This window comes from Thamnophis sirtalis, unplaced genomic scaffold (genome assembly GCF_051295495.1).
Source record: "Thamnophis sirtalis isolate CommonGarterSnake01/CBP01778 unplaced genomic scaffold, rThaSir2_p1.2 scaffold_6, whole genome shotgun sequence".
Taxonomy (NCBI): domain Eukaryota; kingdom Metazoa; phylum Chordata; class Lepidosauria; order Squamata; family Natricidae; genus Thamnophis; species Thamnophis sirtalis.
Genome location: NW_028261386.1, coordinates 23,207,609 through 23,234,578, shown reverse-complemented (window position 1 = coordinate 23,234,578; position 26,970 = coordinate 23,207,609). Strand labels below are relative to the sequence as shown.

General features: G+C 43.8%; 1 protein-coding gene across 2 annotated transcripts; it reads right to left on the bottom strand.

Moving 5' to 3' along the window:
* Nucleotides 1-4,985: 4,985 nt before the first annotated feature.
* On the bottom strand, nt 4,986-25,124 carry STMN4 (stathmin 4). 2 transcript variants are annotated; one of them, XM_014073922.2, is made up of 6 exons: nt 25,045-25,124; nt 16,035-16,130; nt 14,537-14,632; nt 13,808-14,016; nt 6,923-7,114; nt 4,986-5,746 (listed from the first exon to the last, which is right to left on the bottom strand). In XM_014073922.2, exons 2-6 carry the CDS (start codon nt 16,045-16,047, stop codon nt 5,687-5,689), a joined length of 570 nt encoding a protein of 189 aa, XP_013929397.1. In that variant the 5' UTR covers nt 16,048-16,130; nt 25,045-25,124; the 3' UTR covers nt 4,986-5,686. The 2 variants fall into 2 exon arrangements, with proteins under 2 accessions (XP_013929397.1, XP_013929398.1); XM_014073923.2 differs by having other exon boundaries at nt 13,808-14,013.
* Between the last annotated feature and the right edge of the window lie 1,846 nt (nt 25,125-26,970).

Below are 26,970 nucleotides of genomic sequence, written 5' to 3'. Positions count from 1 at the left end.
CATCCAGTGTTATTAGATTGAAGTAAGCACTGACAGGCTGGGGAGGAAGCTAGGGAAAAAACAATTCATCTCCCTTAAGAAAAAGTGCACATGCAGATTTGGCTTGCTTACAGTGCCATCTGCTGCCAAGGAAGGGGAATTGCTTCACAGGGCAGACTGACAGCTAACCTAGAAGAATAGAATAGAATAGAATAGAATAGAATAGAATAGAATAGAATAGAATAGAATAGAATAGAATAGAATAGAATAGAATAGAATCAGAGTTGAAAGGGATCTTGGAGGTCTTTTAGTCCAACCCTCTGCTCAGGCAGGAAACCCTATACTATTCAGACAAATGGTTGTCCAATCTCTTCTTTAAAACTTCTGGTGTTGGAGCATTCACAACTTCTGGAGGCAAGTTTGATCAGACCAGGGGTGTGTGGCTGGAAGGGTGGCTGGGGACCTCCAAAGCAGCTGGATACTCTAAAGGGATGGTATTCCCACTGAGAGCGCTAGCGCTAGGAATGCCTATGTGAAATGCTCTAACATGTCTTTAAAGAAGCATTCATTCCTCTGGGCCTTTGGAACTCCAGCAAAATATGCCTGATTACCCTTCAGTAATCCTTGGTCATTGCTGAGTGTTCCGGGTGGTGTACAGAAGCTTTCAATTCCATATAGAGCATCTACCATTAGTCACTAATGGGTCCTATTCACTGCAACAACAGTGTCAGTTTTCTCTTGCATTACAGCAACTTTAATGTTATTTATATGGGTTTTGGAATTGTATTCCCTTAAAATTCATTTCCTAAAAATTGTTCTCTGGTTTTGCATGTTTGGGATGAGGGGTCTTCTCCTTGGTGTATTCGGATATCTGTTCCATAAAAATTGGTTAAACATGCCCAGAGGATTCTATGTGCTTCCCAAAAGCTTTTGGGGATGTTTTCCTTCCAAGACTTTTAAAAGGATTTATCAGATTATAATTTTTAAATGTGCCCTAATGATGAAATGGTTGAAGGACTACTGACCATGGACGTGCAGTCACGGGAGGCAGGGGAGGCGGGGCCTTACCAGTGTCATGAAGAAAAGAAAATAATTTTTAAAATAATTAAAAAGGCTAAGGTAGTTGCTGCCAGACTCCGGAGTCACAGTGACTCTGAATCTGCTTAGTGCTAACTGTAGGGGGAGGCGAGAGAACTATGGGCCTCCTTTGCATAAGGAATTTTTTGCCTTTTAACGCTTGCTCAGAGTTAAGCAAGGATTAACGTGATTCTCCCGCCTCCTGATCTGGGAGCAGCAAATCATGCCTTGGTAGCCTTGCCTAAGTAAGTTGCTTTTTTATTTAACTTTTTCCATTTTCATCATGGCGGGCGGACAAGAGGAGAGTTGAAATCCACAGCTGGAAAAGGTATGTGGATCGGATGGAGGGAGGGGGGGGGTTCAAAATGATAATTTAATTTGTAATTTTTTGTAAGGAATTTGTGGGTGTGTGTGTGTCCGTGTGTTTCTTTCGGAGGGGCAAGGCGGTGGAGCGCAGCAGAGGCAGGGACGTTCTCGCCGCTGTGTCCAACAGGCCAGGCATCTCGCGTTTATGTCCGCTATAAATGCGAGACGCCTGGCCTGTTGGACACAGCGGTGGCGGGGGGAGGAATGGGCTGGGTAGGCTGGCTGGCTGGGGAGAAGGAAATCATGACTGCTCAGGCTCCAGCGGCAGAGCTTTAAAGTGGCGGCAGGTACCGGCGGCAGGACTAAAGTCCCAGTGCCACGTCCACCATAGAGTGGGACCGGGTCCCGCTCTATGGCGGATGGGGCCGGGACTTTAAAGCCCTGCCGCCGGTGCCCTGCCGTGGCGGCAGGGCTTTAAAGTGGCGGCAGGCACCGGCGGCAGGACTTTAAAGTCACAGCGCCGCGTCTGCCATAGAGCGGGTCCCGGTCCTGCTCTATGGCGGACGTGGCACCGGGGCTTCGGCAGGGCTTTTGCGCTTGCCTCACTGGCCATGAAGCTCACCGCACGTCACTGCTGCTGACTAATCACATTAAGTTGATTGCATTTTAATTAACTGATATGTCAATGAATGAAATTAACAGGGCACTCAACCCAAAATACAGTCTTTAACTCAGCAAACATTGCAAATATAAATGGTTTGTATACAACATCCCAGAAGGGAGCTGCTGTAAAAACCTCTATGGCTGTATTTGCACAACATACTGACTTTACTGAATTATGGTTTAATAAAATCATCCAATTATCTGTGTTCATACAACATTCTTGGGGAGGTCAGTTTACATTTTAGCTGTTGCATTTGCACAACATAATCCGCTTGGTTGCTGTTATCTGTACATAGATTGTGTATTATTATTGCGCCCCTTCCTGGATCAGGATGCTCTGTGCACAGTCACTCATGCCCTCGTCCTTTCTTGCCTGGACTACTGTAACGCTCTCTACATGGGGCTGCCCTTGAAGAGCACCCAGAGGCTTCAACTGGTCCAGAATGCGGCTCCGTGGGTTATCATGGGGATACCTAGGTGCTCCCATGTTACACCACTTTTAGGCGGCCTGCACTGGTTGCCGGTTGTCTTCCGGGTGCGATTCAAGGTACTAATTATGATCTTTAAAGTGCTCCATGGCTTAGGCCCAGGGTACCTGCGAGACCACCTACTGCCACTAGTAGCCTCCCACCGCCCAGTGCGATCCCACAGAGATGGCCTCCTCAGGGTGTCGTTGGCCAGACAGTGTCGGCTAGCAACCCCCAGGGGGAGAGCCTTCTCTGTGGGAGAGCCTTCCCTCTGGAATGAGCTGCCCCCTGAGCTTCGTATAATCCCCGACCTCCGGTCCTTCCGACGCACCCTAAAAAGTGGGCTTTTCCAGCAAGCCAGCCTGGCTTGAACAAAACAAAATAAATTATTGATCATTGTTAATTTTAATTCAGTTTTTTTAAAAAAATGTTGTAAATCCTAACTGGGTTTGTTTGGGATATTCTATTTAATTTTTTTAAAACTTTTGTATTATGTGTTTCTTTTAATGTTGTACGCCACCCTGAGTCCTTGGGAGAAGGGCGGCATATAAATCTAATAAACCAAACCAAACCAAACATTAGGAAAGATAAACATGACTACACTCAAACCTTACAAATTAGACAATATTTTAGCCAAGTTACGGTTACAAAATCAGCCTATGTTCTTTCTGTTTGAAATTTAGAGACAACATAAGCATTTCCTTCACCAACTTAGCCTCATCTCTTATTTTATTTGTACACTGGTCCTCTTGTTTGAGGACCACAAAAACTGGGAGCCTATACTGTAGTATAAAATATTAGGATTGTGCATATTTCAGATTTCATCCAGAAATTGTGCTTCAGAATGTGCAGGAATCCAGCATCTTACAAACAGGAACACCTCAACACTATTCCAAAGAATAGAGTACCGTTTGGGGGAATGTATAGTATAATGTTTCCCAATCCTGGTTGTTTTTGCTGTTGTTGTTAGTGTATGGCATTGTTATGTTAGCTAGGAGACCACAATACATTTGCAGAATAGTAATTTATCTGCCAATTTACCAGCTGTGTTGTAGGATATGCTCATGTGCTTCCCAAGATGTGCCAGAGGAGAGCGAGCTGGCTTTGCACCAGAAAGAAAGATGAGCAGCTGTTCCTGAAGCGCCATCCTAGGCCCTCTCTCTTCCCTAGACCCGCCTCATAAAAAGGTGCCGCAACTAGGAAGCCAGCAGGAATCTGACTGACTGCATGGAACACCAATTCGTCCCCCCACCAAAGTGGTACCTATTTATCTACTTGCATAGAACATGCTTTAGAACTGTTAGGTAAACAGAAGCTGAGGTCAGTGATGGGAGCTCACCCCATCACACAGTGCTAGGACTTGAACCACTAAAGCAAAGACTATCTCCAGCATCATTAAACCACTGAGCCACAGCGCCTCCTCAATCTTTGTGCCTTCAGTTGTGCAGATTGGGGAAATCCAGGAGTTGAAGTCCAGACATCTTAAAGCCGCCCAGGTTGAGAAACAATAGTGTAGTAGCACATGAATCTAATAAATATAACTGTAGAATTTCTTAAGAATGGGAAGTAGAGATAGGTGTTTAACTCTTCACCGAAAAGCAATAAGAATTTAAAAACTTTATTTAGTCCTACCATTTTGTCATTCATATATTGCTCTCTGTTATAATTGTTTTTCCACAACCAAATCAGCTGTATGGCTGATCATTTGTTCACAGTGCCTTATTAACCCTGCCTTATTAGTGTATTCCTTAAAAATGATGTTAAATATTACATTATCAAATGCAAAATATTCTTCCAAAGATGGTTTTTCTTTCTAAAAGCAGTTTATCAAACAAGCTTCTTAAAGGGGAATGTTGTAAAACTAAAGAAAATGCTAACCAATGTGTAGACGTGAGGGGAGGTTTTGAAAGAATTCTGAAATCTCAAAGTCTCATTTTCAGAATAAATTCATTCTTAGCCATATAAAGATCTATAGGCAGAGGTGGGTTCCTACTGGTTCACACTGGTTCGGTGGAACCGGTAGTGGAAATGGCAACTGGGTCTCTGAACCGGTAGGGACGGCATGCTTGCCACACCCCCGAATCGTTTCCCGCGACAACTTTTTTCCACCTTTTTAAATGTTCTGCGCATGCACAGACCTATTTATAGGCAACTGCGTGTGCGCTGGGTACGTGTCAGGCCCTTGCACAAAATTGTGTGTGCACTGAACCAGCGGTAATGCTAGAAGAAACCCACCCCTGTCTGTCTATAGGTTTATGTTCTGAAGTCAGGGGGTGGGGTGGGTGTTTAAATCATGCTTCTGCTTGTTTTGTCACATAGTTTCATAGCTTCTACTTGAGAGCGTATCCATGCAAATATTCTTTTTTTATTACTATCCCAAGGAAATGATGTTTCAATTGTCCTAAACTCATTATCCTTCAAAGAACTTGGGTCTCCCCTACAGATCTGAATGGAAAAGCAGGGGAAATTATATCCATAGCTGACCATGGTGAATCTCTGGCAAAAGGCATTTATTGTTACAATTATTTTTTAAAACAGAGGCCTGTGAGGTCAAAATCAGCACCCCAGCCACTTTTAGTTAAGCAATATCAGGCTTGTAATACCTTGGAGTTAAGAGACACGATGGAAAGTTACAAAGGGATACAGAAACGAGGGCTGTTTTTATCACACGGGGGAGACTAACAATGGCAAAACACACAAGACAACACTCACCCCAGAGGTGATTTTACTTCCTCTGCTTGCTCTGGGCTCATCACCAAATTAGATTGCCTTTTCTTCTTCATTAACCCAGCCCACCCCCACCCTTTCTGGAATACTTCCCTCCAAAATTGGTATTCTTACCACCCCTCCTGTATTTGGATTCCGTCTTCAGAAGGACCCATGTGGGAACAAAAAAACAAATCATCTCATTGTTTGGGGGGGTTTCTTCTCATCCATGCCCACCCTCTTCCCTCCCCAGATACGAACATTTCTTCTTCACAACTTCCTTTTCCCCTTATGTCCCCCTCCCTCCCTGAAACACACGAGATGGCTTCTCCCATCAATTCTTTACATTCACAAACAACGAAAGCAGAGGACAGTCCCAGTTCCTCAGTCAACACTTTGCATTAAGGCAGCCTCCACCATGTACTGCCGCCTGCTGCCATCTTTCCTTGGAGCTGTCAGTCCAAATTGTTATCTGCTTGAAGGCCTCTTTACCTTGAGGCCTCTTCCTTTAATTCCTTGTTCTTCCGGACCTCCTCAGCATGCTTATCCTTTTAAAAAAAAAAAAAAGATATCACAAGATGTGGCTAGAGTCATCAATTTAGTGGGATAGGCAAATTCATGCATAGGACTCCCATTTTTCCCCCTTTTAACTACCCTGTAATCCCTTGCACTGGGGTGGAATCGGGGTGACTGAATGGAACTGAGCGTTTACTGCCCCGATGCTCTTCCTGACACCTATGCAGAGCTCACAGCAGATATTTTCTCTTTGCGCCCAGAGAGAGAAATATCTGCCTCTAGGATCGAATTCACAGCCTCCTGATTGTGAGGTGAGAACTCCACCTCTAGGCCACCATGATGTTCATGCATAGGAGTCCCATAGCTTCCATCAATCTTCTTGAGAAGCTGCACATCTCTGGATATCAATAACCGTGAAAGAAAAACAGGCTATCATGTGCCTAGAGCAGTGATGGGCAACCTTTTTGGCGTGGTGTGTCAAAAATCGGCAAAAAATCGAGCATAACTCGCGTTGTGTGTCACTTCGACAAAAACATAATTTTGCGCAATTTATAGTTTAAACTACAAAAATGTATAATGGCGCTCACAGTTCCCGTTGGCACTCCGCTGTTCCCTGCTGTGGTGCGGTCGTAACCGACAGTCCCAGGAGTAGACTCTCTGTGCCGGCCTGACTGGAGAGAAGCGCGCACTGTTCCTGCGCTCCTCTCCTGCGGGTCCTCCCTCGCCGCGCTGATGACGTGTGTGCGCACGGCACGCACGCCTTACCAGCAGCCCCTGCGCTCAGAAAGGGGCGGCGGCGATACAGTAAGTGAGTGTGGGCGGGGAAGATCACACGTCCCGCCCCCCCGTTCCTCCAGCACAGATTCTTTCATCCTTGGTGGCCGTGCAGGAGCCGAGGATGAATCGCATGAAATCCTGTGCGTGTCACCCCAAATGGCTACGCGTGTCAGCACTGACACGCGTGTCATAGGTTCGCCATCACTGGCCTAGAGACATCTAGTTGGCTTCCATAGAAACACAATTACTGGGTTCATACAAGATATATCTGATGGATCTTCAGCAGCTATCAGCTCTTTGAACTGAAGATAAAAATCCTGAAAGAGGAGCCATCCTGTTTTTCTTCACACGCATTGTAGTCTAGCACACATGCCTTGATCCAGTGCAATCCACACCTTCCATCTCCATCCTTACTAGCGTTGACCCCTCACCTTCTCCTGAAGACGTTCCAACATAGCAGCTAAATGTGCCTCTCGATTCTCCTTGTTGGACTCCATTTTCTGTATCAGCCTCTCTTTGGCAGTTTTGATGAAATTGTTGTTCTCCTCAATGGCTTTCTGGATGACCTCCCGCTCATGTTCCCGCTTTCCTGCCAAATGCTTCAGGAGTTCTGCTTCCTGGTACTGTAGCCATAGAATAATATGAGAATGATGTACATATATCGGGTGCAATGACCAAAGGACAATGCAGCAGAGCCTAGTTTAGACACAGAAGGCTCCAAATGAAGCTCAGCTAACAAAATCTATGCTTTTCTGGGCTATTTCGCATTGATAACAAGATTGGATCTGATGACTTGATGAAGAAAGAAATTCCAACACCTAAATGGTTCCACCACAAAATCGCGGAGGACAAAATCGCGCTCGACGAAAGCACGCATTTGACGTCATCACAGCGCGATGAAAACATCGCGCTGTGATCAAAAAATGTAAAAATAAAGCTAAAACCTTACCCTAACCCCCCCAAACCTAACCCTAAACCTAACCCTAAACCTAACCCTTAACCTAACCCTAAATCTAACCCTAAACCTAACCGTTAACGTAACGCTAAACCTAACGCTAACCCTTAACCTAACGCTAAACCTAACGCTCTAAACCTAACCCTAACCCTTAACCTAACCCTAACCCTAAACCTAACCCTTACCTTTATGTGAATCGGCTTGGTTTAATTTTAATTTTATTTAAATTTTTAATTTTTTTCGTCGCGCTGTGATGACGTCACATGCGCGCTTTCGTCGAGCGCGATTTTGTCCTCCGCGGTTTTGAGGGGTCACGCACCTAAATGACTGATGATAGAAAGACAACCTGTTAAAAAGTCAAATATCAGCACTGGGCTTCAGTAGCCTGTTTGCTGTGTATGTCAGAGTTCACTCACGTCTAACCCTTGCCTCCTGGCCTGGCCCAAAAACAAAATTAGGGATGTTTATTACTAAGAGCTTTGCAACAAGAGATGAACGCAGCTGGAATATATCATGCACACTCCAGCACAAATATCAATATATACGTGTGAAGTATGCAACACTACTTTTATAAGAAACTTTCTATTTTACCTGATTTAAAATTGGGGATTGATGGCATTCCCAAATGCTGTATCGCTATTTCCTTCTTTTCCTTTTCCAAAAATCTTTTGTCCAGACTGACTATGTTGGTTTAGGATTATGTGAGCTGTAGTCCAACAGTAGCAATAGCAATAGCACTTAGACTTATATACCACTTCAAGGTACTTTTACAGCCCTTTCTAAGCGGTTTACAAACTCAGTATATTGCCTCAACAATCTGTGTCCTCATTTTACCCACCTCAGAAGGATGCAAGGCGGAGTCAACCTTGAGCCTGGTGGGATTCGATCTGCCAAACTGCAGCTAGCAGTCAGCTGAAGTAGCCTGCAGTACTGCACTCTAATCACTGCACCACCCTGGCTAAAGTACATAGCTAAATTGATGAATGGCTAAGAAGACAGATTTCCAATTGCCTTATAGGGATTTTGACATTTGTCAATCGCCATTTTCCAACCAAGTATATTTTTTGTAATCTGTGTTCATCAAGATACATTTGGGAAGTCTTCTTTCACCTGCTGAATGCTTAAGTACAGCAGGAAAACCTGTTCAGTGTCATGTATGCAGATTTTTTTATATCCCCAGCCTTCTTCTCTATGGTTAAAGTAACAATGTTGGGACAAAATCTTTCAATTTAACTTATACCAGTTTCCCTTGCAGGTCAGGATCTCACTTCCATCTATGTATCCTAAGGGGTACTTTATAGCAGTGTTTCTCAACCTTGACAACTTGAAGTCCTATGGACTTCAACTCCCAGAATCCTCCAGCCAGCATAGCTGGCTGGGGAATTCTGGGAGTTGAAGTCCACAGGACTTCAAGTTGCCAAGGTTGAGAAACACTGCTTAGTTTATAGAATACTATTAACCAGCAGCCCAAACAGGCTAACCTGGCTTTTAATTTGTAAAATGTCAAGTAATTGTAATGAGATGGATCAGATATGACCTTTCGAAGACCACGTAGTGCAAAAGCAAGTAACCTATTTTCAGCAGAACAGCATTTTCAAAAATATTTTCCATGGCCTCCTGATAACACTTAAGTGGGATGGATTGCTTCCCCTAGTTGTTGTCTTTTTAAAGAGAATTTGCCCAGTTTTGTTTTCTGCTTCTGTCAATATAGCAAGTCTATGTGAAAGCTAGAGCTGAAAGAACCTCATTTCTTTCGGCTCCTACTAGAAATCAGTGGCAAACCAGGGCACCCGATTCATTGACACAAAATATCTGCATGTTTTATTTGTACATTTTTCAAAACAAATCTCAAAGTGGTTTACGAAACAAGTCAAACAGATATCTACTTTAAAGCACTATCAAGCATCTCCATAAGGAATGGTCAAAAAAGTTAAGATGGCATCAGGGGTGGGATTGAAATTTTTTAGCAACCTGTTCTCTGCCCGGCTGCTGGGCGGGCATGGCCATGAGGGGCGTGGCCTACTCGACCTCCTGCCCCATGGGGGGGGGGCATTTTTGCCCTCCCCAGGCTACAGAAGCTTTACTCGAGCCTCCGGTAGGATGAAAATGGCCTCTCCTGAGCTCCAGAGGCCCTCCAGAGACCGGAAACAGGCCCGTTTTCAGACTTCCGGGAGGCCCGTTTTTCACCCTCCCAGAGCCTCCATGCGAGCCCTGCACTTACCTGACATGATGAAACGGATGCATGGAGACTCCTGGGAGGGATGGGGAGAGGTGGGCAGGGTGGGGCCAGCCCAGGGGTGGGTTTCAGCCGGTTCGCGGCGGTCCCTGCGAACCGGTTGGTCGCCGAACCTGGAAGTAAGTAACTTCCAGGAACGGTGAAGGGCCCACCCGCGCCCCCACGCCCGCGCCCGCTCCTTACCCAGTTTTGACGAATTCTGCACTTCCACGCATGCGCAGGACGCATACAGCACCTGCGCGATCCTCCAGGAGCAGCTGGAGCATCGCACAGACGCTAGTACGAATGCGCGCGCCGCGCGTGTGCACGCATGCGTGAGGATGCCGCTGGCATGCGCGAGGACGCCGCACGCGTGCGCGAGGATGCCGCCGGCCTTGTTCCAACTGAACCGGTTGGAACGGGGCGAGAAACCCACCCCTGGGCCAGCCAGTCTTTCCAACTACCAGTTCAGCGAACCAGATGTAAAATTAGCATCTGGTTCACCCGAACTGGTGTGAACCAGTTGAATCCCACCCCTGGATGGCATCCATGATCTAAGCCCCAGCTGCAATGCACATAAAATAAGCAGGGCTTTGATCACACCTTCATGGCCACCATCATGATTAAAAACCTGGAAGAAGAAGAAGAATGCCTTTGCCCGGTGCCAAAAATACAACAAAGATGGCACAAAGGGTACCTCACTGAGGAAGCCATTGCAAAGTTGGTGATGTGGGTTACGTTTGGCCCTATATTTGATTTTTCTCTGAAATCCAAGCTTTAGTTTGTCATGGGTCTACAGCAGGGGTGGGTTCCTGCCACTTCTAACCTCTTCTATAGAAGAGGTTCCACGAATCTACAGTGCTGTTTAGAACCGGTTTTAGCTCCCTCCCCCCAACCCGTCCGCACATCATCAAGATGAAGAGCAAGAGGAAGAATTCTGGGAGTTGAGGTCTACAAGTCTTAAAGCTGTCAAGTTTGAACACCCCTGGGGGTTTTTTTTCTAAAGGGTTAGGGGTGCAAGAATCTTGTAACTTGACAACTTTAAGACTTGTGTGCTACAAATTCCAGAGTTTCTGAGGCAACATTTTGGTTGCTAACCAAGAGCGTTGTTAAGTGAGTTTCACCACATTTTACAAGTTGGCCATGCCCGCCCAGTCACATGGCCGACAAGCCACTCCCACCCAGTCACATGGCCAGCAAGCCATTCCCACTCAGTCACATGGCCAGCAAGCCACTCCCACCCAGTCACATAGCTGGCAAGCCACTCCCACAAAACAGGCCACACCTACAGAAGAAGTTCTAAAAAATTTTGAAACCCACCACTGGTCTACAGTTCCCTTACATATTTATATTCCCGCCTTGCATACTTGAAACTTTTTCTGTTCTTGTCCTTTTCCTTATCAATTCTATACTTATGTAATCTTGCAAAAGTTTTCATGTGAAAGTCAGGGAAAGATACTTGAAGGTATTATTTGGTTGTGTCTTGTCAAATAAAGTTATACCTAGATTCTGGCAAAATAGAGGTTTATTTATTGCCATTTGAACGTTCTGACCACATGAATGAATCTGTTATATGGGTAATGCAGAGACACAGAGGGGTTTATCAGTCAAAGACACCCAGATATGAATACTTTAATTTATCTTAGCAATTTCTCTTTTGTGCAAGTTGATTTTTCTACTCAGTTTTCAGGAAGTTGACTTGATCACCTCTGGTTTCATTTATGATGATCCAAACAAGGGGAGATCAAAGGCCTGTCATTATAGGGGAACAGTACATTATGCATAAGCTTTGTTGAGAGGGGATTGTCAAAAATGTCTGTATAATTGTTGACAATAAATTGAGAAGGCTCCTGTGACTTAAGAAAGCTACCATTGAAAAGCCCCTCTCTTGGGAAGTCACTTCAAACTTTAAATGTGTAGACTTGGATGTAATTTCCAGCCTTAACAGTAGATACGCTGGAAGCAAACAAAGAACCGAGGGCTATAAAAAAATATTTCCTAAAGTATTTCCAAGAGGAAAGGTGTGGATAAGATCACTTCTTAAGATCAAGGAGACAGGAAAAGGTTTAACTCGGGATCTAAGAGAAAAGCTGAGCCAAAGAAAAGGAATTCATTCATTTCTTTCCCCTACAGTTGTAGTCCAGAAGCTATTCATGATTACCTATCAAGGTCAGGCAGGAACAAGGATGAATGAATGATGCCTTCTAATGGATTATCAATAATTTGTAAGCAGGAAAGCAGCGCCAATTTCTTTCTTCCTGTGATCAGCCCGTTCCCTAGAACTGCTTTGTAAGCAGTTGAAGGGCTAGCTAACGTTTTGCTTGAATTCCTTTCCTACTCATTGTTCACAGAAGCTAAAAATGGCTCCCTTCTATATACATTTATGTTAAGCACATGCCCAAGACTTCAATATTATGCTTATTTACAAGACTGTATTATATTGCAGGTTATAAACAAATGGAATTATTTCTTTTACATGTCACCTATGAATGACATTCACTTGAATTAGACATGATTTTCTTCTATTATTTTTGTGAATATTGAACGTTAATAAAACAAGGCAAGTGTGCTTTAAGAGCTTATTTCTCCACTCAATGGGGAAATTTAGCCAAATGGTACTGTAGGAGAACTAAGGTGCTGTAGTGCTGAACTGGAGAGCTTAAGGCGCTGAACTAGGAGCAGGGAAACCTAGAGTCAAGTCCATCATCAACCACAGGCCTCGCTGGATGCTTTTAGGCCAATCACTCTTTCTTAGCCCAGGCTACCACAGGGTATCTTTTCAATGGTTAGATCAGTGATGGTGAACCTTTTTCTTACGGCGTGCCAAAATTGCACACACATTCAATAGCGGGCTCACGCGTGCCCACTCAATCTTCCCGCCCACCTGCGCATGCAAGCGTGACCCCCCCCCACGCATGTGTGCATGAACCACCACCACCCAGGCTCTGGAGGTTTTTCTAAAGCTTGGGATGGCAAAAACGCCCCCCCCCCCCGGTCCCCCGGAGGCCTTCCAGAAGCCGGAAACAGATTGTTCCCGAATTTCCAGTTGGCCACTTGGGGCCATTTTTCGCCCTCCCCAACCTTTGGAGGCTTTCCTGAAGCATGGGAAGGGTGAAAACGCCCCCCCCCCCGACCCTCTGGAAGGGTGAAAAATCAGCTGTCATGCATGCGCTGGAGCTGACAGCTGGTGTGCCACCAAATATGGCTCCGCGTGCCACAAGAGCCATCAGTTTGCCATCACGGGGTTAGATTAAGCAAATGCTTAACTATCTCAACTGTAATAAAACATGCATATGAATAATATAAATTAAGAGAGAGGCTGAGTTTGTACAATATACTTAATCTGGTTTGCATGATTTATTTTTCATATTTTGGAACAGCCCATCTCCTTCACAGAGGGACAATATATTGAACCCTAAACTAACCAAAGAAGCTGGGTTTATACAACACTTTATGTGGGTGGGGGGAAATCCTCTAACTAAGATTAAAATTTATCGGGTTTTGAACATTCTATAAATGGAAGCACTAAGCCCTTTCCTGACCCAACTAGTACATTGAGTGAACTCAACTAGGCAGTGTAAATGGTCAGTTTTTCAAATTAATTGTAATGTTTAGTTAGAACACAGAAAATTAGCAACTATATATTGTCTTCTAGAGCAGACTTCCCCAACCTGGGACCCTTCCAGGTGTTGGGCTTAGTTCCATAATTCCCAACCAGCATGGCTCTGTGAAGAATTCTAGAAATTAATGTCCATAATTCTGGAGGCACCCAAACAGGGAGAGTTTTTTTTTCTAGAGTAATTTGGTAGACTCCGGAGAACAATCTTTATGTTTCTAGAACAACTCTTCATACTTTTCCTGGCATTAAAAAGAGTGGGGCAGATTCCCTGTTGGTTTATTCACATGATCAAATTGTCCTCTACAATGTCTAAACTATTTACCAAGGTTGGTGCCATTGGGAAAGGCAAAGAGTAAATCCCTTACTCTGCAGAATGATAGGGAGAATCCTCAAAACAGGATGGATAGCTCAATGGATGAATAAATAACATGTTTTACTATCCAAAGAGGTGGCCTGCTGTTACCATAAAGCCCATTAAATTTCTTAACTGCACTGTGGGTATCATGCAGGTACAAACTATTTCTCACCTTACGTCGTTCCTCAGCAGCTTCTAGCTTCTTCTGGATCTCCTCCAATGATGGGTCACGCCGTCGAGGCAAGGAGGCATTGAATTCAGGGATCCCATCGAAGGACGGTGGCTTAAGAATGACCTCAAAGGATTGTCCAGAGGTGCGCTTGTTGAGTTCAATGACCTCCATGTCAGATATGACACACCAGGTCAGGTCTACAGTGTCTACTGAACAAAAGGGAGAGTAAAGCTGAAGAATCAATATGCCAAGAAGCAGTTTAACTAGCAGTGGGCAGAATTACTGTAGGCTGCAGGGGAAACTACTGGAAATCTGTGTCTCACAGAGGATCTGAAGTGTCCCCTGCAACACTGAGGTCCTTTGGTGCAGACATGATGGGATTCATCAGCAAAGAAGTAGACATGAAAGGAAAAGGTTTCCAAGTTTGGAAATCAGTGTGTGCAAAATCCCTTCTTTGCTGCCTATTCTTCCATCATGCTGGCAAATGACACTGAGCCAGAGATAAAAATGAAGCAGTAATATATATTTCTTCTTAAAGGCTAAATTCATACAACTCATATTATTGGCTCATCTAGAAATCTAGCAGCTGCCATGGAGCAACATGAAAGTTGGTTGGCTTAGCTATTTTTGCGAGAGAGAGGCGGGAGGGAGGGAGGGAGGGAGGGAGGGAGAGAATGAACAAACAAACAAACTATAGCTTTCTTGGCAAGACTATCAGTTTCCACTTACCTTCATATTTATATGATGGTTTATTTAAAGGATCTGAGAGAAAGCAGGAACAGAAGAGGGACACCAGGGGGAGCTCTTTCATTTTTTCTTTGTAGGCTGTGTGAAATAAGAACATTGAAATACAATTACAAAAAAGGAGGTTTTATTAGCAATTTCCCTGGCATTTGTTCCTGGCGACAGGGTTTTTTCTGCTTTCATGCTCATCTCATGGCCGATATGGAAAGGAATGGAAGAGAAGGGGAGAGGAAGAGCTGCTATTGGCTTCATTTTCAGATGCTGAGTTCTGATAATGCTTTTATACAAATTCATAATACAGTTGTACTTGAAATGCTGTGTGTCCACATCTGGTGATTATATCTCAAAAGGAAGTTCTGGAACTGGGGAAAGAGAGAAAAGAGACACCCATATAGAGAGAAGACAAATCAATTACTGTGAAAATAAGGCAGGATATGATTTTCTTTTGATCCCCAAAATAAGAACTTGGCCTTATTTTGGGGGAGGTCTTATTATTTTTGAGGTACAGGAGGCAGCGAATGTAGTCACTTCAGGGCTGCTGCTATGTTGCAATATTTTCTGGGAGGGCTTATTTTAGTGCATGCACTCAAAAGCCCAATTGGGCTTATTATCCCGGGAGGTCTTATTTTCAGGGAAACAGGGTAGTTAATTTGGTGCCCAATGGTCTTTAGAGGTTTTCCAGCAAATTTTCAAGGAGAGAAATTAAATACAGAGATGATTCATCTGAATTCCTCTAGGCATAGAAGGAAAAAAAAATCCCTCAATGATTTCTCCATTTCCCCTGAGCTATGCCAATTTCATTACTGCTAAAACATCCCATGGGAAAAGAATACTTTTGATATCTTCCTTGGGGATTTAACTAAAGCATGGGAAGCCAGGGGAACAGATATCTGATAATATTAGATATCTGATGTGGGTACGGAAGAGTGAAAGACAGGATAGTCACACATATTGTCTCCTTTATTTGGGCCACTTTACAACTAAACCAATGCACGACCACTATACTCCAGCTGTGAGAATGTCACAAGGATTTGCGTCAGATAGAAAGTCCATACAGAGAGTGATAAGGACAGCTGAGAAGATTAAAGGAAGCTCGTTTCCTGTTATTCAGGATACTGTTTATAAACGCTATGTGCTTAGAGCTCAAAGCATTGTTAGAGACCCAACACACCCACTTCAAGGTCTGTTTCTGTTAATAACATAGAAGAAAAACCAGAGATGGAAGAGTGGTGCCAAACAAGCCTGAATTGGCTAATGGGCATTGAGCTGACCCCATTTTCCTGGGCCACTAAAAGCATGGGCATTGAAATCAGTCTAAAGGGTTACCCTACTAAAAGGTCACGCTACTGTAACACCTGCAGAACTATGAGTGACATATGGCCACATTATAAGGATATAGCAGAGTGGAAATGTAACCAGGGGATGCTTATACTACATTCAAAGGCCAATGCAGAAAAGCCCTGAAAAGGAAGCATTCCCATACCTGCCAGTGTCATGGTGTCTGCTGTTCTTAGTCTCCTGCTGCTTTGGTGGCTGTCAGGGGTGGGGAAGATCACAACCGGTGGAGCCTACTAGCAACCTGAGGAGACAAGCAAAAGACAAAGCAACACGAGTGAATTTCAATTTGCTTCTGTCCCTTTAAGGAAACGAGTGGTGGGATTTGCAAGGGGATGCAATATGCAAGACATTACAGGTCAAGTGCTCAAAAGTGAATTTCCCACAAAGATCTCAAGCTGTTCACCCCGGCAGCTTCACGTTCCTTCCAGGAGGCATTAGACTCGGCCCAGCTCTGTTATCCCCAATTTCCCTATGTTCCATTTAAGGATAGATTCCTTATTTTAACTCTGAACAACCAAGGACCAAACCCTTATTTTAGTCTACTATAATATGTTATGAAATGTCCCAGTATTGGTCTGCTGAATATGAATAGTTTAACTCAGTGTTTCTCAACGCCCAGAATTCTTTCATCAAACAGCATTTGAAGCGTTGAAGTCCACCTACCTTAAAGTTGCTAAGACTGAGTTTCACTAACTGATATTCTCTTAGTTGAGGGATGGCCACAAAGATACAGGACCCAGAAATGCAGGGCTTTTGATGTGGAAGTGCTAAACATCTTCAACTCTTAGATGCAGATCAAAATTACGTGCAATTCAAAACTCTGTGACTTGTTTCCCTAGTTCTTACTTGATGCATTTAAACATCAATAAGTCAAGCATAAAAAGGGCCTTTAATCTTTTAATTTCTGCCTATTTGGCCAGTGAAGATCAACCTTTTTTCTGTTTCATGGAGAAACACAGCATATTTCATAAAGGTAGCATTAAATCATCTTCTTTTAACGACCCCATAATCCCTTACCAGGTGGAGTGTAGGCAACTGAATGGAGGTGGCAGAGTGTTTACTGGCCAGATGCCCTTCTTGTCACCAATGCAGAGTTTTGTTCAGCAGATATATTCTCATTGTGCCCAGAGAGAGAAATATCTGCCTCTATCTAGGATCAAACTCACAGACTCCTGATTGTGAGTTGAGAGCTCCACCTCTAGGCCACTACACCATTCATAAAAGTAGCATTAAATGCCTTTTGCATATGTTTACACACATTTCTCATAGCCTAAATCATCAGAAGGGTACTGTAGTTTATCTAACTTTAATCATGCCATCATTCCATCAACGGAGTCTGGAGCCTATCAGTGTCTAGATGGAGAACAACAGGTCAATCTGGGCAAAACAAGAGTGGCTTTCCAGGGTAGCACATTTCCTAATAAATGTAGTGTGCATCATGAGAGTCTTCCTGGACTGATGGCTCCTACCAAAAAGCACGTAGCAACTGTGGCTAGAAGGGCTTTTGCACAAATCCATCTTGTGTGGCAACTGCACCCATGCGTGGACTGGGAGGTTCTGCTCACTGTCACTCACGCCTTGGTCACTTCCCAGTTGGACTGCTGCTACTATATGCTCCATGAGTCCTTGAAAAAAACAGTTTCTACTGGTTCAGAATGCAGTGGCATGCACTCTTCTGGGTATACCAAGGTTCTCTTGTGCTACACCACTATTGTGTCAGCTGAAATGGCTCTCCATGTGCTTCTGGGTGCAATTTGAGGTTCTAATTACCACCTTTAAAGCCTTACATCAGTGATCCTCAACCTGTGGTCCATGGATCCCGGGGGAGGGAGGGGCATGAAGTCATCACAAGCAATCCATGAAGGTTTGAAGAAATGTTATGGTTTTAAATAAGGGTAAAGTTAATTTAAATCTTCAGTTAAGTCTTGGGGGGTCTGTGGCTAAGGCCTATGGCCACAAAAGGTATTTAAAGGGAGCCCATGGTGAAGAAAAGGGGTAGATAATGTGCGGGAGTGCCTCTCTCTTGAGGATTTCTCTCCATCCCACTAGGCACAACAGAGTTTGGGTGTTCCAGGTCCCCTCTGCTCAATATTATCTGGTGGGAGGTAGGAAATGTGCCTTCACTGTTGTGACGCTTGGCATGGAGCAGCCTGATCTCTGAGATCCAGAGGGCCACAACTCTCTTGGCCTTCTGGAAGGTTGCAATGACTGACATGTGATGTTTCAGGTGCTTGGATGCGATATTGAGACACTCTAAGTGTAGTTGTGTTATGAGTCTGTAATGGTGTCCTGGCTATGGTGTTATGGTTACTTTAATATTGTTTCCATTTTGTGATTAGAGGCTTTATAATATGCTTTTCTGGATTTTTGTTAGTCAGCCATGGCTATGTTCAATAAGGTAAAGGTTCCCCACATATGTGCTAGTCATTCCCGACTCTAGGGGGCGGTGCTCATCTCCGTTTCAAAGCTGAAGAGCCAGCGCTGTCCAAAGATGTCTCCGTGGTCATGTGGCCAGCAAAAGGTGGTTCCTATTTTTCTACTTGCATTTTTTACGTGCTTTTGATGAACTGTTGGGTTGGCAGAAGCTGGGACAAATAACAGGAGCTCACTGCATTACGCAGCACTAGGGATTTGAACCGCTGACCTGCCGACCTTCTGATCAACAAGCTCAGCATCTTAGCCATTGAGCCACCACGTGCCTATATGTGTTCAATAGGCAACCATATAAATTCTGTAAATCAATAAAACGCATGCGTGAACTATCAAGACTAGATTTCATTCAGTTGCAGAGATCATTTTAAAGAAGTTGAAGAAGCACACTAAGCAATGCTGACTTGAGAGTTTGATTCAGTCTTGGAACACATTGGCCCCATGTCTGGGGTGACTCCATGCGTGAACACTGCTCTCACAACCAGGGAGGAAGAATGTAGCTCAAACAATAGAAGACATGGCAGATGGAACTGCTCCACCCAGAAGCAATTTAGATCGCTGCCTTTTAAGAAATCTGCAGAGATCTTGAAAAGGGTCTGGCAAACAAAACCCACTGGGCGCAGGTATGGTGCTGAGCCATAATGTGGCCTAGCATACGTGCAAATTCAGATGTCTGCAATTTATTCATCAAACCATGGTTACATGAATCGGATCATAATGATGGGGAGGAAGAATAACAAGAACATCGGAAACGCATTCTTTTATAGTCCAGACAGTTTAAGATATTGGAGTACTTAAATTTCCAGCTGAAAGAATCATTCAGTTCTGTGTGAACATGACACAAAGGTGGAACACAAGAGATGTTTTAGATTCAGTCCTTCTCATACAATGTAGACCAGGGGAGTCAAACTCGATTTCATTAAGGGCCACATCAGGATTGTGTTTGACTTCTGGGGCCAGGGTGGGCGCGGCCAGCTTGACATCACTCATGTCGGGGACGTCTATGGTAGCCCAAGTGTTCTGCCAATAAAAACGGGATCCAGAGCTCCACTTTCAGCTGTGACAGCCTCCTGCTGCCCTCTGCCAGTGCAAACGGAACTCAGGGGGTGCCGCATGTTGCTCCTCCAAGCTCCATTTTCACTGGCAGAGGGTGGCAGGAGGCCATCACAGCTGAAAATGGAGCCTGGGAGGGCCACACGTGACCCTCCCAAGCTCCATTTTTGCTAGCAGAGTCACCGCGGACTGGTCGTTTGCTGTTTCTAGGGTAGCCCTGCAAGCCAGATCGAAGCACCCCGTAGGCCATATCCAGCCCCCGAGCCTTGAGTTCAACACCTCTGATGTAGACTAGTGCCTTTCTTCCAGAAATGACTAGTTTGATTGTATATGCATGGATACTTCCAGATGCTGCTACAAGGAACTCTGGAAAAAGCAGTGTTCCATACATCCATTCTTTGTTCATTTGATTTGACCCAGTTTCTGTGTAACCATAAGGATCATCCCACTCGCTAATTATGAGACCCAATAGGTTGCAGCAGTGAAGAAGAAGCTTTCCAGTGTACAGTAAGTGTAGGTTGAAAAATGAACTCTTAATCCATTTCTATAAGCAACACATAAATTAGACTTTGAACTTACAAGGGCTTTGAACTACAAGAAAACTGCAATAAAACTAGAACTACAAAAAAAAATTGCCATTACTTATTATTAGATGGCTTTTTCTCAACTATCAGGAGATATGTAATGTTCAGTCTGCCCCCCCCAAAAAAAACCCTCTTTATTAATCCCATTTGTGAAAGAATTCCATTTGCCTGGAATTCTGTCTCCTTGAGCAGGGGTCCCCAAACTCTGGTCCGTGCCATGCCAGAAACAGAGCTGTGCAAAATACATGGGATGCAGGCAGCATGTGAAACCACGCCCCCTCCGATCCCTGGTGTCCAAAAGGTTGGGGGCTACTGTCATTGAATACAGAATTTTTGCAGCAGCTAAGTACAAAAGAATGATAAAGATCCCCCCCAAAAAGATGGTTAGATTTTAGCTCAGCAATTCAGAAAGTCAAATTAGCTAAACTGGAGGGGGGGTGCATTTCCAGGGCTGCTTGCTTGCTCCCCAAAAACATGGTGTAATTCAGTTTTAGACCTGAGTATAGGAGCAATGCTATATTCATTTCCCAAAACCAATGAGGATTGTTCTTTTGAGAGGAAGGAAGCACGTGTTCAGAATCCCTTCCCCCTCTCCCCATGATAACTTCCCAAGAATGGGCCACGACACTGAGAAAGACAAGGGTGCCTCTTAGGATTGATGCTAGTTTTAAAATGATTTTGTTTTTACCTACTTGAATTACAACAGCTAATGAATACAATTGAATAGAATAGGAATAACACAGTTGGAAGGGACCTTGGAGATCTTCTAGTCCAATCCCCTGCTTAGGCAGGAAACCCTACACCACTTCAAACAAATGGCTACCCAACATCTTCTTAAAGACTTGCAGTGTTGGGGCATTCACAACTTCTGGAGGCAAATTGTTCCACTGATTAATTGTTCTGTCAGGAAATTTCTCCTTAGTTCTAAGTTGCTTCTCTCCTTGATTAGTTTCCACCCATTGCTTCTTGTCTTACCCTCAGGTGCTTTGGAGACTAGCTTGGCTCTCTCTTCTTTGAGGCAGCCCCTGAGATATCGGAGCACTGCTACCATGTCTCCCCCAGTCCTTCTTTTCATTAACCTACTAGACATATCCTATTCCTGCAACTGTTCTTCTTTATATATTTTAGCCTCCAATCCCCTAATACAACACCCAAAAGTCCTCTTGTTAAATCTTAAGCCTCTAGAATTTGACTGGGGATTCCTCCTGGTGAAAAAAGTGGAATTTGCCCACAACGACAGAAAAATTCCTGCTGCTCCACTTGGAAGACTTCATTCTTCATTCAAAACTTCATTCCTCTGTCCCCACCTCCTTCTGCCTATCTAGTAGCCTCAAAAAGCTCTTCTCCCTTCATGTAAAGGAAATCTCTGTTTCTACAAATGGGGTTGTCACAGCAGCCCCCTTCCTTTTCATCCAAGACCTATTAGCAGACATTATTCAGTCCCCAAGATCCACGGCTCTCCTTTCCTTTGTTAGGAGATCATGCGCTCAGCGTTTTCACCGGCAGTTCTGGGGACTGGCTGTGATCTGCCCACAGCCCCTCTTCACCGCTATTGCTTTATTGCTAAGACTCCCTCCCCCCTCCCCTGCTTTGGTTCCTGGGAAAGCGCTTGGCTCAAGAAGCCGGCTTGGGAAGCGTGGGGCTGGCTGGGAGGCAAATCCACAGAGTGAGCCCTAGACGTTTGAAAAGCTGCTGTCTTTCCAATGGCTCCACCAGGCATGCTGTGTGGCGCTTGGTCGGTAAGGGAGGGAGGGAGGTGGAAGCCACAGCCCTGTTACTGTATAATGTGGGATGAGCTCACAGCAGCTGAAAGCAGGGAGGGAGGGAGGAGAAAAAGGTGGGCATGATAAGGACCTGACACTGCAGCCTTGTCCGAAAAGGATGAGCTGGAGAACTTACATTTTGCCTCTGTACAATATGGGCTTGTTTCATTAACAATCAGACACCTTTCCCTCTCCTGAAAGTAAGCGCTCATATATTTCCAAACACACAGACATAATCGAGAAGGACCCTGCTATCTCCACTGTGCCATTTTTAATGCCAAGTGAAAGCCTACATATTTCTTCCCTTTCGTGATCTTTTAAATTTCTCTCTTTTTCTTTTAACCCAACAACCTTCATTCGTACCTTTTAGATCTTTACGCCGCTATTCCCTTCACTTAAATATTTCCCTTTACTTTGTCTTTTTTTTTTTTTTGCTCTGTGCCTTTTCATTTATCTTTGACTTTGTTCTTTTACTTGGTGGTTGTGCAAACCTTCTCAAGAGCCGTGGTGGCTGGAGGACAGGGTTAGGTAATAAAGAAGTGAATCAATTTCCACACAAAAAAAAAATATTTTAAAAAAATTTAAAGAGAAAACAGCTGTTGCTCCCCCTTCAGCAACTATTCCATCCCACACCCATTTGAGATAAATGCCATGGAAGTGGGAGAGGCCTCTCAGCCTTCATCTCCAGATGTGGGAGGGAAAGAGAGAGAGAAAAAGCCCACATGTTGATTCCTATTTTTCTAAAAAATATAAAATAAAATCCACCATTACTAATATAGACCCCAGGTTTAACCACACAGGTATGAATGTGTGCTTTCTCTCCTTTAAACATTTCTGTCTCTATTTTTACCAATAATTTGGCACCTCTCCCTTTTTCAAGGCAGGACTCTGCCCACCCCTGACAAATAATTGCAGTTTTTGTTCGGCATTTGAAGAACTGACATGGGGTGGGGGGAGAAAAGATGGAGGGCTGGCCTTTCTTCAGATGCCACCAATGAAATCTAAAGGAAGGAAGCAGGGAGGGAAGGAAGATGGCTCTTCTGTCATGAGGTTACCTGTGGCAAAGACATTATCCGCAAATATAAAGGAAAGGAGAAGAGAGCAAAGGGTTTCTGCTGTTGAACATGCTATGCTCACTTACCTCATGCCACAGGAATCTGATTTTACTGCTTTTACCTACATGGGAGGAATTTCAGTGCAGGCAGGAAAGATTACATTTGCTTTCCACCTGCATTTGATAACATGTGACTTGCTGGGAAACCTATAACCAATCAAAGCATCCCATGTGTTCACTTGTCATTTCCAATCATTCTTTTCTGCCCTGGAGCTATTTGGAAAGCACTCTGCACATGGTCCCAGGATATTCATTACTGTAATGCTTCACATTTGCCAAGGTTGTCTGATGATGATTAAAACAGAGTCCTCAGGAAGAAAATCCTTCTGACTCTTGACGATATTAAGCCCTGATGCCCCCTCATCTTTTAGCCTAAATCAGAGCACCTTCACAATATGAAAAGGATAAAGTAGAAGTGGGCTGATTAGTGAAATCTGGGGTGAAAAGGGGATCATACCATGTAATGTGAAAGTTCCAGCCAGAAATGGAGTCAAAAGGCTTTAGTCTGTTGATGTCTATAGGCATTCGGAGGTACTTTTTGGGATTGGGGGCAGTAGGCGGAGAGAAAAAATTAAATCTGGAGAACAATTGCTATAGAAAGATTCAGCCAATGGATATTACCATTTAGCCTAAGGAGACCAGGGTTGGTGCTGTGTATGAATGTAATCATTATACAAGTCACAGAAAGAGAATTTCCAAATTAACAGAGCTAACTTTGCACCGATAATAAAAGACTATGAAAACTCCATAATTTTCCCTTTGGGGGGAAAAAATCTGCTAGCTATCTTCTCTGCCAACAAAACCAGATTTGACCGTTCCTGTTTTAAACATCTATTTCTTTTTGCAGACACAAAGAAGTCCAAATGCTTTTCTCTTTGGGGGGGGGGGGTGCGGGGTGATAATCAATCTTGGATTTGCTGGGTAAGAACAGGTTTAGAAAACTACTAAAGCAACTCTCCCCTTGACCACAGGAAATGTATGCAGCCATTCCTCGGGTTTCTGAGGTTTCAGCAATGAGGTTTCAGCCCAGGTTGAAGAAAATAAACTTTCTATCAACAAAGAAATTATGAAGAAAGAAAGCCAGGGATGTTTCGGGGACCTGAATTCCACATCCAATTAACTTGACTATTCTTTCCTGCCTTCTGAAAGCATTGTGCCATAAAAGCAGCCTTGCCCATTGTTAGTTTGTCTGGATCAGGGTGAGTTCATTGCAAATTTGCAAGAGAAGAAACAGCTGCGAAGAGGAAGAAAGAAATGTTCTGTAACTATCCACTGCCCCCCCACACACACACACACAGACACAAAAGTGCCTCCATCCATCCAGAGCAAAAATGGCTAGATGTAAAAGATCTCCAAAGCAATCCTATTTGCCTCTGTGATAATACCCATGTTTTTCTTTTGAGGAAAACTTGTGGCACTTAAGATATAACCTCCCAGAGAATGGGGGCATTGTCTCTGAATGAACTCTATTTCATGAAAGCTGCTGTCATATAAATGTCTGTCTTTAAGATATCACCAGACTTTACTTGTTATAGTCTGGAAGCTGTTTTCCACAACATTGCTGATCTAAAATTACTGATGTCTCTCAACCCAACATCTCAAGGGTTTCAGATTTTATATTGGATCACAGGGCACAAAGCAGGTTATGTGAAGTGTATTACACATATTACAACAAGTAATAGGAAGCAGCTATTTCTTGGTATGGGGATTGTTAGAAATACAAAGATATAAAAAAAAGTATTAAGAAGGAAGGGGAGGGACAGGGGACTTTGAAGACAAGGGAGAAAAAAAGAAAATAAATCTGTTTTGATGACATATTCAGTGTCAGCACAGAACGAAAAAGAAAAAAAGTACTAAATAGTCAAGAGTTGGAAGAATGAGGTCACCGATAAAAGGAAAGCAAGATGCAGAGACAGAATGTGTTTATGAAAGTAGTAAAGCAGATATTAATATGTAAGATATGCAAAGAGGCAATTGAAGATCTGAATGGGATGGAAAGACCAGAAGAAACCAGAGTCTTAAGTGCTGGTTTCCAAAAGCCAATAGTAATATTCATGGATCCTGTCTGTACCTATCCCCCTATTGGCATTCCTCATTTTGAAAGCCCAGCTCTCAAGAGAGAATTTCTACACTTGGTAGAAATTTATTCTTTCCTCCATCTGCCCAGCACCAGTTCCCGATGGGACCCTTTCTTAATCCTGCTGCACTTACCTCTTTTTAAGTCCAATGCTTGGTTCAGCCGCTCCCAGCTTCTCGTTTGCTCTTGTTCAGGGAGTGATGCTAAAAGATCCACTTAGCATCCACCAGGCTGCCAAGTTCACACCATGACATCATCTCTGAGGCAGCTGATTGGCTAAGGTAATGAAGCAGCTGATTGGGCAGCATCTTCTTGGGAAGAAGGAACTGCCTGAGTAATCTCTTGATGAGCCCAGGTGGGTTGAGGATGATGTCACACAAAAGATGTGATTTTCTTCAGATGAAGAAGGAAACGCAGTAGCCCCTGCTTCAAAAGGATGCATCATAGGAAATCTAAGCTACCCACACCACGGCTGTTAAGACAAGCCTCCATCCTCTATGGCAACTAGCTATTGTTATCCAAGCTAAATACAAGGGGGGGGGAGTGAAGCTTGGACCAGAAATTTGCATTTCTACATCTGTATCCAGGAAGAATCTCTACAAAATCAAGACTGTTTGGTTGTTTGGAGAAAAAAAATGAATTTTATTTTACAATTTAGGGAGAAGTTGGCTGAAGTGGGAGTGGAGATTTTTTTAAAAATGCATTTAATGACTGGGTTCACTCAGTTGCTATATTAAACTAAAATGGGCTTGGATAATTATTCAGCATCTTGTGGAAATCCATTCTTTGTTTTAGCAAGTTGCATGAGCCAAATCAAATCAGCCATAATAAATTAACCTAAGTTTGGCTTTTAATTTTTTGTGTGAACCCACCCAGCCATAGTATGTAACATTACATGTATTGCAATTACATGCTATGGCGGATGAGAGCATGGGAAATTCTGGGTGAAGGACATCTCAGTAATCACAACTCCACAGCAGATCTATTTTAAGAGGATTTGTCAGAATTGTATATGAGTTTCTGCAACATGATTTGCATACCTGCTAAATATGGTTATTTATTTTTCATATATCAATTTATATGACTGCCCAACTCATCAATGTGACTCCGGACAGCTAACAGGAATTAAAACATAATAAAAATAGGTTCCACCACAAATGCACGAACGACAAAAGCGCGCCTCACTAAACCGCGGTGACAAAACCGTGCCGACAAAACCACGCGACGGAGTGACGAATGAGCCCTGAAGCGCGCCGACAACAGCGCGCCGACAACAGCGCACTGTAACCTAACCCTAAACCTAACCCTAAACCTAACCCTAAACCTAACCCTAAACCTAAACCTAACCCTAACCCTAACCCTAAACCTAACCCTAAACCTAAACCTAACCCTAAACCTAACCCTAAACCTTACCTTAACTTAAATCGCGCTTCTGTCGGTGCACTGTTGTCGGCGCGCTGTTGTCGACGCGCTTTTGACATCACGGTTTTAGCGCTGCGGTTTTGTCGGCGCGCTTATGTCGTTCGCGCTTTTGTCGGGTCACGATAAAAATACACAGTATACTAAAGAAATAAAAAATACTGTTCCAGAAAGTTAGCACAAAATGAGTCCTGAACCTAACATTCACCGATAGTGTGGACTCAATTACTATCCTGCCCCCCCTGCCAGGAAAAACAACTAAGTCCCCAAGGTTTTTCAAAAGGTGAGCAGAGTCAGGGCCAGGTGAACCTCAGGTGATATGGTGTTCTAGACAGCAGGAGCAGCTACTGGGTCCCATTAGATGACAATCACTAATGTGTATGCCCCTCAGTGTATGCCCCTCCTGCCCAGCTTAAAGGGAAGAGAAGCCATGGGAGTAAGGTGGTCCCTCAGATACACTGGTGTCATGCTATGTAAGGCTTTAAAGGTATCAATCAGTCTGTTAATTTAGTTTAGTTTTAGTTTAGTTTTATTATTATTTATAGGCCGCCCTTTTCCCTGAGGGGACTCAGGGCGGCTTACAAAATATAGGGAGGGGGGTACAAAACAGTAAACATAAAACAATACATAAGTAAAAATAG

What these genes read in the sequence shown, in the direction of transcription:
- STMN4 (XM_014073922.2), bottom strand. An exon ending in ACCATCATATAAATATGAAG is followed by an intron (nt 14,017 to 14,536) that starts GTAAGTGGAAAC and finishes CCTTTTGTTCAG; the next exon opens with TAGACACTGTAGACCTGACC. An exon ending in TGGAACGTCTTCAGGAGAAG is followed by an intron (nt 5,747 to 6,922) that starts GTGAGGGGTCAA and finishes TTTTTTTAAAAG; the next exon opens with GATAAGCATGCTGAGGAGGT.